Source organism: Bacillus rossius, chromosome 5, assembly GCF_032445375.1.
Source record: "Bacillus rossius redtenbacheri isolate Brsri chromosome 5, Brsri_v3, whole genome shotgun sequence".
NCBI classification, from domain to species: Eukaryota; Metazoa; Arthropoda; class Insecta; order Phasmatodea; family Bacillidae; genus Bacillus; species Bacillus rossius.
This window is the reverse complement of record NC_086333.1, coordinates 59370267-59381314: the sequence shown is the minus strand read 5'-3', so window position 1 is coordinate 59381314 and position 11048 is coordinate 59370267. Positions and strand designations below refer to the sequence as shown.

The 11048-nt window shown below is 40.8% G+C and overlaps 1 protein-coding gene across 1 annotated transcript; it reads left to right on the top strand.

The window, feature by feature from the left end:
* Positions 1 to 1253: 1253 nt before the first annotated feature.
* Positions 1254 to 10771, top strand: LOC134532277 (cytochrome P450 6j1-like). Its single transcript, XM_063368695.1, has 5 exons — positions 1254 to 1792; positions 4456 to 4893; positions 6202 to 6423; positions 6574 to 6825; positions 9497 to 10771. Exons 1-5 carry the CDS (start codon positions 1270 to 1272, stop codon positions 9667 to 9669), a joined length of 1608 nt encoding a protein of 535 aa, XP_063224765.1. The 5' UTR covers positions 1254 to 1269; the 3' UTR covers positions 9670 to 10771.
* Positions 10772 to 11048: the final 277 nt, after the last annotated feature.

Below are 11048 nucleotides of genomic sequence, written 5' to 3'. Positions count from 1 at the left end.
ATAAATGTAATTATTGGCTACCCCGAAACAAGGAGTCTGTTCTAACCCCGTGATTCCTGCCCGGTCGGTCGAGACCATGTTATAGTGCTTCAAGAAGTATAACGTTGAATATTATTACTATTTTTATTTTATCACACAAACACCACCTGATATCTATTATGCGCCTTAGTTTGATGCCTCTCAAGCTATAAGCTAAGAGGACGTGCTGGTTAGACGGCCGAGCAAAATTCAGAAAAAGAAAATTCGTTCGTTTACAACTTGTAAAAATTATATCCCGATCCAGAGTCACTATTAACGTGTGATAGTAGTCAGTATTGACTTCATTCTGGTATTCAATTCCATGCGACAATCTACTCAAACATACCACTACGGTCGGGGGAAAAAGATCGTTAAAAATAACGAAAATATGATAAGCACAGATGTTTTCATACAAACAACTGACAAGTAAGTAAGAAAATAAGTAATAAATACATGCAAATTAATGTTATCAAAAAGAATAAGTAAAATTTACGTATAGAGGGGAAAAATTATACATGTAAATGAATCACACGCCATCTTATCTGAAACTTCCACGCAGGCGTAGTACCGAGGTTACGCAAATCCGTTCATTCGACTTCCATTCCATTCACGAAATTACTCCTACTAAATGCCGTATTCCGTGAGCTAAGTTGTTTACACATTAAAAATGTACTCTGTGCATTCAAATATATTTCTTAATATTAACATAGTGAGGTGCATCACGCTCTTGCACTCGTTAAAGCAATAGTTTTAACTCTCAGAACTGATCAAAAGTACATTTTCCTATTCTCCTTCCTATTATCCTCGCCTACAGAGGCCCTTCGCCACATGCTTTGAAGAGACATGCCTTGACAATTTTACTATGAAGTCCCATTTATTAGCCTATTATAGCTCCATGCCAATTTGGTAGCGACATGTAATGGTGTAGTTGCACAACACATGGTCTTGCACACGACCATCAAGATTATTTTAGGTTCTGAAACACTTAAGGAAAAACTTGGTGTTCATAAATTTTAGTCATGTATACTGGTTGTGAAAAAGACGTAACATCTCTACATTTGTGTGATGTGTTTTCGATCGCGGTCTTTGAGGAGACATTGGTGTCATAATAAAGTCGTTCCAAGGTTTTTACTTGAACCAGATATCCTTTCTTCAACTGATGAGTGAGATGCCTTCATGTAACTGTATACTTAGATAGAAACTAATTGTTTTATGGATATTTGCAGGTGATACAGCTAGGCATATTGTGAGATGGCATTTTTCTTCACCTCCATTCTTGCTGACCTCTCCCTGGGCGTGGCAGCATGCTTCGCTCTGCTGTACTTCTACATGACACGTAAATACAATTGTTGGAAGGAGAGGGGCATCCACTACATGAAGCCGGCTCCGTTCGTCGGGAACATGTGGCCCGTGTTCCTGCAGAAGCATAGCATCGGCTCTTACCTGCGTCATGTGTACGAGGAGGCACCGGATGAGCCTTACGTCGGGATATTCGCCCTGGAAAAGCCCATCCTCGTGATCCGCGACCTAGACCTCGTGCGATGTGTCTTGGTGAAGGACGCCCAAGTCTTCCTGGACAGGACCTTCGCCCCGCAGGAAGAACAGGATCCCTTGATAGCTAAGAGCCTGTTCGGAATGAAGGGAAAGAAGTGGCGGCACCTTAGGGTCAAGCTCTCACCAACCTTCACCTCCGGAAAGATGAGGAAGATGTTCTACTTGGTCGACGAATGCGGGTGCCAGCTGCTGGAGTTAATCAGTCAGGAGATATCGACAGGTAATATTAATGTTAGTTCTTTGAACGATTCTTGCAATGTGGATGATTGATTCAAAAGATTTTCATGTACATACAAAATTGCTGATTTCCACTCTCTGTCATCGAAAAACCATAAGACAATTAATACACAAGCACAGAGAAAAAAAGCCAAAATCAGGCGATGTCAAATATATGGACGCATAGACAACACAGAGAATTTAGTGGAAGGAATTAGAACTATATCACAGGACACACGAACTCAGTTGGCTGACAACGACGAGACAGTTGCAACAAGTACCTATAGTAAATGCAGAAAAGACAATCTTGGACAAAACGGCGGAAAACAGATGACTTTAACGGTGATTCAAAACAGTTAACCTAAATAGCACAACGACAATATAGTGACGCCCATACGAACCAATGATGCAAATAAAAATCTGTGTATTCATATATCTTGTCCATTCTTGTGGTTTCTCTATGAAATACAGTAAAAACCAGCTATGACGTATGTCTATAAAATTTTTTAAACCAAAATAAATGTTTCAGCTATTAAAATATGAATAGCGGGACTATGCCAATAATTGACATTTTGTCAATAAATAGTGGGATTAGTTCAGGCTGTATTTAACTTCTGAGGAATAAATATTATCATTAATGGATACATATTGTACAAATGATTTTTTCAAAACCAGGATATTGAAACACTTTCGGAATAATTTTCATATATAAGGCTAGGGTGAGAATAATGCAGACATAATATTATTTTTTTGAACTAGTTCGATTCTGTTGTGACATGATCCATAATCCCTTTTCAGCTGTAGATTTCTCACATAACAAAATGACGTTGATGGGACTTGAGCCATCACTAATTTTAGGTCATTACCTACTTTTGTACTGTGAAGTTATGTTTAATTGAGTATAAGTCATACAGATACCTCAATTTTTTTATGAATTACTCAACATTTGCAAACATATCAACAAATACTCCAAAAAATATTGTACAAACTTTCATGATGGAAAATTTATTTAAAATGAGTTTTAGTGCTTAGATAAAATTTAGTTGTAAGCTGAGTCATTGTTATGTAACATAAGAAATTAGTTTTATGATGTCTTGAAGTCTATTGTTTAAGTACCATCTATGCCATTCTGACCTTGTATTATGAACATCCAAAGAAAGGTTTTTTTTTTTGTGGGGTGAAGAAAACTTTAAAATAAATGTGACCAGGCCAACAACCGTCAACAGTGACAATCAGGGTTCAATAGTAGATTAATATGAAACTTTGTTTTCCCACGTAAATAATATAAAAACATTTCTGAAGGGGCAGAGCAAAGTGGTGCAACGAAAAGACAATGGCCCGTCTGAGTTTCGCGAAATCCAACCAAATATATTTTTTTGACAAATCCTTGCCAATGGCCAATAACTGATTTATACTTCTGATCTCTTAATTTGAGATGTACCTCTGTCGGTCTGTCTCTAATAATCTCGCTGTCGTTTATACACAAAATATATTGTTACGATTTACCGGGTTCGTAAAGGATAGCCCAATCAAAGATTTTATTACACTCACAGTTTTATTTATTGCCACTATTTACATTACTAGCAAATAATATAAAAATGCCAATTAATCAATTGTACTTAAAAATGTTGCTTCCTCAGTCACTCGTTTGTTACAATCCACACGCCTCGCTGGGCCGCAACTCTGGCGCAACTCTCACCGCAGCACCCCTCGTGGATCTTCGCCGCGGGAATCCGTCGCCGCACTCCGCGGCCACCAACGCACTTGCCCTTCGCCGAGATCCACTCGACACATCGCTCGGAAATTCGCTCGGAACTCCGCCGCGCCCGCGACACTATCGCCCGGAACTGAACTCTTCGCCCTGGAACCTTCGTCCAGGAACTTCGCCGCTCTATCGCCCGGAAACTCCGCCGCGGAAAAACTCCCGACTTCACTCACTCACTCACTCCCTGCCCTGGAACCTTCGTCCAAGGACTTCGCCACTCTGCCGCACCCGCGGCACTATCGCCCCGAGAACTCCGCCATGGGAAAGCTCCCGCCTGAACTCTGAACTGACTCTCCCTTGAAGCCGGCGTCCCCCGGCTTTTATATCATCCCAGGCGCTTTCCAGAAATCACGATAGCGGCTGGGGCCAGTCGCGTCATTCCGCGCCGACCGACGGCAGAAATATTTCGAAACACGTGTCGGCGGCTCGCGTAACTCCGCAGCTGTCAGGTTTCGGATGTCAAACTAACAGCGTCGCGCGGGGAGCTGAGGGCTTGAGGGAGGGGTAGCGGCAACCCAGGTGCACGCGGAACATCTCATGTTGCACAGCCACATGATATCAGCCAGCTGTGCACCTGCACGTGTCGCGGCCTTGCTCACGTTCGTAACAATATGTAATAAAAAACTAAGGCTGGTGGGTTTGCTCAAGCACTTCAATTTCCACAATTATTGAATGCTGTTCCCCTCCAACCTATTGTATTATATTCCAACCCAATTCACGACGATGGTCATTTGAGTGTCTTGTTTCGCAAGCCTTCTGGTAAGTAGGTGCGACGAAATGCAATTGTAAGACTAACGAAAGCTCAAAAAGGAACCCCGCCACAGACCTCAGAAAACGTCTTCCACATTCCCAATCTCCCTCAGAATTCCAATCTTACTGATCAGCGATGTTATCACCCGCAGGAAGGCCGGTGTCGGTGAAGGAGACGATGGCCAGGTACTCGACCGACGTCATCGCGTCGTGCGCCTTCGGCGTGGACGCTCAAGCGCTGAAGGACGGTCAGTGCGAGTTCCGCTCCGTCATGCGGCGCGTGATGGAGCAGACCTTCCTGCAGAACTTGGCCCTCAACCTGGCCTTCCTCGCGCCCTCCGTGGCGCGCGCCCTCAAGATGACCACAATGGACCACAGCATCCTGGATTTCGTGCGCAGGACGCTGTGGGACGTGGTCGACCACCGCAGGAGGAACGGCGTGGTGCACAAGGACTTCGTGGATCTGCTGATGCAGATCAAGGATGGGAACGAGATCCGTGCAGAGGACAGCAAGGATGTGGAGGAGATAAAGGAGGACAACGACCTCACGAACATCGGGTACAAGAACAAAACCGAGGAGGAGAACATGAGTAAGTGACCATCCAACTCTGGCACATCAAGTAACCCTAAATGCAGTAGTTTAACAGAAAGAAAAGTATATGTTCTACTAGAGGAAATCAGTGGCTGATACAGGGTTATAACGGGGAAGGGGGGTAGAATAACTAAAAATTATATTTTTAATACTTTAACACATTCTTTCAAAAACCTTACATTACTATTGAAACTAACACAATGATATTGGGCCTACAGGAGTAGCTCTAGGTGACGTGGCTTCTCACACAGTAACATACTGACTTCAATGATATTTTGCAAATTGTTTCGTTAACTTCCTGCTTCCATCACTGAGGGGACTAACTTCTATATGTTACAAATAAATCCTAATACTCATGTTTAATCTACATAGTCACCACCATAATTGAAAAAAATGTAGTTTTTTGATTTCAGCAATAAATTTTACAAATTTATTGGCCTTTATATTACTCTTAGTAGTTTTTTTTTATCATTTATTACACCAAAATTTCAATAGGAATGTTTTATTTAATATTAAGAATTATAAATAAGCAAAATATTCCATTAAAATATAGTTTTTCAACTCAGCTGATTATTAGGAAAAGTATTTTTGAATTAGCTATGTGATGAATAATATTCGCGTAGAGTCTTGACTCAGCCAAATATTACAAACATGGCATTTATTAAATGTATTTTATTTCTGCATTAATTGTAAATAATTATTTATTCATACATTCCACCATACACGTGCAGTTCCTCTTCTACTTTCATGCCGGTATTTCAAGACGCAAAAATAAGGGTTTAGGTGTTGAATATGCTACCCTGTACCCTAACCGTATACCTAGAGTAAGATATGACACGGCAAATTCTTTGTGATAAGGGTAAGGGATTTTGGTGTCCTACCGTTGCCGTTCTGTTGCCCAAATTCCGCGCATGCGTAGAGCTTTTTTTTCGTTGATTTCGTCCAGATGATGGACCCGTGTTTGGGACTATTAGGCCTAACTAGTATATAGTTTCTTTTGTGACTTTCGGAAGACGTACCAAGCGTGTTAGTGTGCCAAATGAAACTTTATGATAGCGAAACTATCTTGAAATACATTTCATACACTAAAATGATCGTGAAATATGCTAACGTTACTTCTAAACTGGAATATTCACATCTAGTTAACATCTAGAAAAATTATTTGACCCTTGTGTCGGTTTGCAAACTGCAAAGGCACTTAAATGGTGATGCCACCTGCTAAATCTTCAACGTTTCTTAGATACGACACGGCACTGTCAAAATAAACTTTCAGCTGTACACCCACACATATGTTCCTTTGTTTCAGAACTGGATGGAGATGACTTTGTAGCACAGGCCTTCATTTTTCTTGCTGCTGGTTTTGAAACGTCTTCAACTGTGCTGAACTTCACGCTATATGAGCTTGCTTTGAACCCGTACATCCAGGACAGACTGCGACAGGAGATCGTCTCTGTGCTGGACAAGTATGAGGGCAAGGTGTCGTACGACTGTTTCAAGGAGATGAGCTACCTGGACATGGTGATAGCAGGTCAGTAACTACCTCTTCTTTAGTTTGTGAGATTTAGTAATGATGTGTTTCGTTGCCTTATTCGATTATGCTATGAGGAAATATAACTCCACAAATCAATGTAGTACCAAAACATGTCTTATTAATGAATTTCAAATATACATTTTCTAGAATCTATGAGAAAGTATCCAACACTTCCCTTCTTGGAACGGAAGAGCTCTACTGAATACAAGGTTTCTGGCACCAACTTCACCATACCCAAGGAAACCACCGTGATGATTCCAGTGTGGGCCATTCACAATGACCCCAATCTGTACCCGTTACCAGACAAGTTTGAACCTGAAAGATTCACTCCTGAAAACAAGGAAAAAATACATCACTTTGCGCATCTGCCTTTCGGAGAAGGTCCGAGAATATGCATAGGTAAGTTCTATGAATAGTCATACGAACAGTTTACAAAATACTGGTGGTAGATATTGTTACGATCGCGGTTTCGTAAATGATAGCCCAATTAAAGATTTTATTACACACACAGTTTTATTTATTGCCACTTTTTACATTACTAGCAAATAATCTATAAATGCCAATTAATCAATTGTACTAAAAAATGTTGCTTCCCCAGTCACTCGTTTTTACACACCGCACACCTCGCTGGGCCGCACCTCTGGCGCAACTCTCGCCGCAGCGCTCCTCGTGGACCTCCGTCGCGGTACTCCGTCGCCGCACTCCGCCGCCGCCGTCGCACTTATCTTCGCCGAAATCCCACTCGACGCCTCGCTCGGGACTTCGCTCGGAACTCCGCCACCCCGCGACACTATCGCCCGGAACTGAACTCTTCGCCCTGGAACCTTCGTCCAGGGACTTAGCGGCTTTATCTCCCGGAAACTCCGCCGCGGGAAAACTCCCGGCTGAACTCAACTGAACTACTCCCTGCTCTGAAACCTTCGCCACTCTGCCGCACCCGCGGCACTATCGCCCCGAGTACTCCACCGCGGGAAAGCTCCCGACTGAACTCTCACTGACTGACTCTGAGGCCGGCGTCCTCGTCTTAAAATCAGCCCGGGCATCCTTCTAGAATTCCCGAGCGCGGCTGAGGCCAGCCGCGTCATTCCGCGCCGACCCGACGGCAGAAATCTCTCGTAACACGTCGGCAGCTGCCAGGTGGCGCACGGGACTCCGCAGCTGTTAGGTGTCAGGTGTCTAGCTATCAGCGCCGCGTGGGGAGTGCAGGGAAGGAGGGGGGGGGGGGGGGAAAGCGACAATCCTTGTAATCTTCCAGGCGCGCGTAGCGCATCTCATGTTGCGGCAGCCGCCAGCCAGCTCTGCACCTGCACGTGTCGCGGCCTTGCTCACGTTCGTAACAATATTATCGAAAACTCTTAAGCTTTAATAAAGATCGGTTGACACTCACAGGTTAAAGGTGTTTAGGTACATGGGCTGCATAAAAATATAGGTACTTATTTATTACCATGTTCGATGAATATTCAATACTACCTACATTTTTTGTTACTTTAGTTTGACCAGATCTTCTTGATGACATTATATTACATGTAGAGGCATAATGCATGTTGTGAGAGTGGCTACGAAGATGAATAAAGCAAACCTCAATTGTATTTATCTGCATGTAAATTATTCCAACCTATGGTTTGGGTGTAATGATAATTGTGGACAGTGTGGAAGTACAACCACACTTCGTGTGGGGTTGCCACATATCTAAGTATTAATGGTAAGATGCTCACTTCTCAAGGTAAAGTTAGTGTGGGTTTGCCACATATATAAGTATTAGATGCTAACTTCTCAAGGTAAATCTTGCGATTTGAAATACAACCGAGACAGTCAGAATAAAAAAGATAAATTTTAATAATTCTAAAGCTCTGCTGTGCAGTTTAATAACAAAATAAATTTTGTTGAATAACTTGCCACAGTATTCGTTAAAGGAACCCATAGATTCTGTGGGATATTGTTTACAAACAGCTTTATTTTCTAGTGTTACTGGTCTCAAGCTCAACTACGAACCGGACAGTATTACAGAGAATATTTTAAATTTTTAAAGATGTGCAATTGTAAGTCAATATTGTGACTGAACAAAAAAACAAACATGCAGCAAGTGCAGTTAAACTGTAGGAATGTAATCTGCACGATTATTTTATATGATAATCAAGGGATTTTCCTCAAAATACACGGGAGAGTAGACTTTTTTTACTGCAGTATTTTCGAACTAAACCGACTTTTGGAATAGTGCGGCATTGTACCTATACACAGAATAAGCTGATATAGTATATTGACATTCAGCGTGTAGAGGGCTGCAATACTTGGCAAGGAAGCAGTTATGATACTTTTTGGAACTACCATATTTGGATTTAGATCAAATTGGTACACATTATTTCAAACCAAAGTGAGACAGAGTAATGCTTGACTTCATGTAAAACGCTGGAGAGTCAATCGTAACAAATCTCATTGAATGCTTGAATTGCGACAAACTATTGGAAAAAGGCGAATACTGTATGTACATGCTAAAATAACAGACTTGCCTGATTTTTCCATTTGCTAAATTTAGGAGCATTTCTCTTTACCGTCAAGAACTTTGAAGTCTCAGATATTTGAGTCTCAATTATCCGGGGTTTTATGTTGTCCAGGACATGGATTTTTTTATTATGAATGAAGAGGAAATAATACAATTAAAATATTTTATTTATATTTTTCAAGAAGCATTCCGCTGTACGATGTGTCAATGTGTTGAAGAGTTTTTTTCTTTTTCTTTTCAGAAAGCAAAAATTAATGGCACTAATAATATTCTATATATGTTAAATCGAGATTAGTAACAATAAGTCAAAAGAAACCCGAGTTGGCGAGAAATGTTTTTTTTTCTCTCCCTCCAATTGCTATCACTAATGACTTTGATTTTGGTGAGACATAAATCCTTTATTAAATAATTCATTAATTATTTTAGAAGTCTTTTTAGTGTCCGACAAAACGACATTACGTTGAATAATCGAGACACTGTCGTGATCCAAAGTTAGTCTTGTAGATGGTTCACTGAGACCGTAACCCCAGCAATCACATGGTTACGCGGGCTTTGTTCCGTGTGATGCAGGCATGCGGTTCGGCCAGATGCAAGTGAAGACCGCCCTGGTCCACGTGCTGTCCAGCTTCCAAGTGAGGCCTTGCTCGACCACGCCCAAGCCACCGCTGGTCATGAAGAACTTCGGCGGCACCCTAATTCCCAGGGATGACATACTGCTCACGTTCACCCGGGTCGCGAACTGAAGACTTTCGCTTCCGCTTTCTCGTATCCTTCCCATTCCCGCATTGGCCAATCCGCAGTAGCGGGCCTAGTAATGGCGGGGTCTTTGGTTTTTTTTTTTTTTTTTACTTTTGTGGAGGGCCCCCCTGGAAAATTTGAAAAATTAACTCTTTGAAACTAAATTTTAAGTCGCATGGAACTTAAACTTGATGTAAGCTTTTGGACATACGCTATTGCTAAACTTAAACTTCGACGTTGGTTTTGCTAATTCATCTTAAGAAATTTTAATTTTTTCCTGGTAAATTATCCTTGGGTGAGTTTTGTAAATGCTTAAAAGCAAATTCCGGTGGAACTGCGTAATTATACGTGACAATAAACACTTCACAAGTTTTTCTAATACGAAATCATGAATTTAAATATATATTGACCAGCATCTTAGTTCACGTACTAAAAAAAATTAATTTTCCTTTTGCCATTAATGTCCATATTTTGGCAGGACACTAGATACACAAGCACAATAAAAATGTGTACGTGGAATCCACCGGCAGCCAAAGTGAAACTTCTTGCTTCGTAGGTATAAATATAGATACTTTTTTTTATTGAACAAAAGATAATGATTGAGAATAGTTTTATTCTTAAATACCAATAAAACTGTTTGAACTTAAAAATATGCCTCTTTTTAAAGTAAAGAAAAATATTAGCCTGTTCCCGAATACATTCTTAAAGAACAGTTTAGCCTAAAAAAAAAACCTTGAAAAGTGCATCTTTAAGTGTGGCAGCCATTTTGTTGACCTTCTGAATAGCTGCAACGATCCTTACAAAATAGCCTAAGCGACTTTTCGTGAAAGAATGAGTCACTCGCATCCTTTCATGCACCTTGTGGCCTTTGAGGGGTTTGTGGCGCTATCTTTGAGTAAAAAAAAAAAAAAAAAAGAAAGACACAGTTTGGGGCCACGCCGTAGATTTTTCGTGAAAAACATCGGGTTAAAATTATAACAAGTTTTTTGTATTAAATATGAAATTTAATTATCAATCGTAACAATCACGCATGCGCCTACACTGGTCACAGGTTAAACAAATACTGCTCGACAAACACGTACAGACATGATCTATCCGTTGTGGGCTCAACCTCTGTTGACGCATTATTAGTCTTGTAGTTATTAGCGATTAAACTCTGATGGTATTTTATCACATAAGAAAGTTCAACTGACTATAATTGTAACGAGAGAATAGACGTTTACAACCTTTTATATCTATTACTATCAAAATTTTTACATTGCAATTGTACTATTTGAAATAACCTGAAAATATATTTTTGAAAATTTGCAAACTCAAATTAATTGCTGCTGTTAAAATAGGTATTTATTTGTTGATACCCCAGATTGTCTGATCGTTGAAAGCT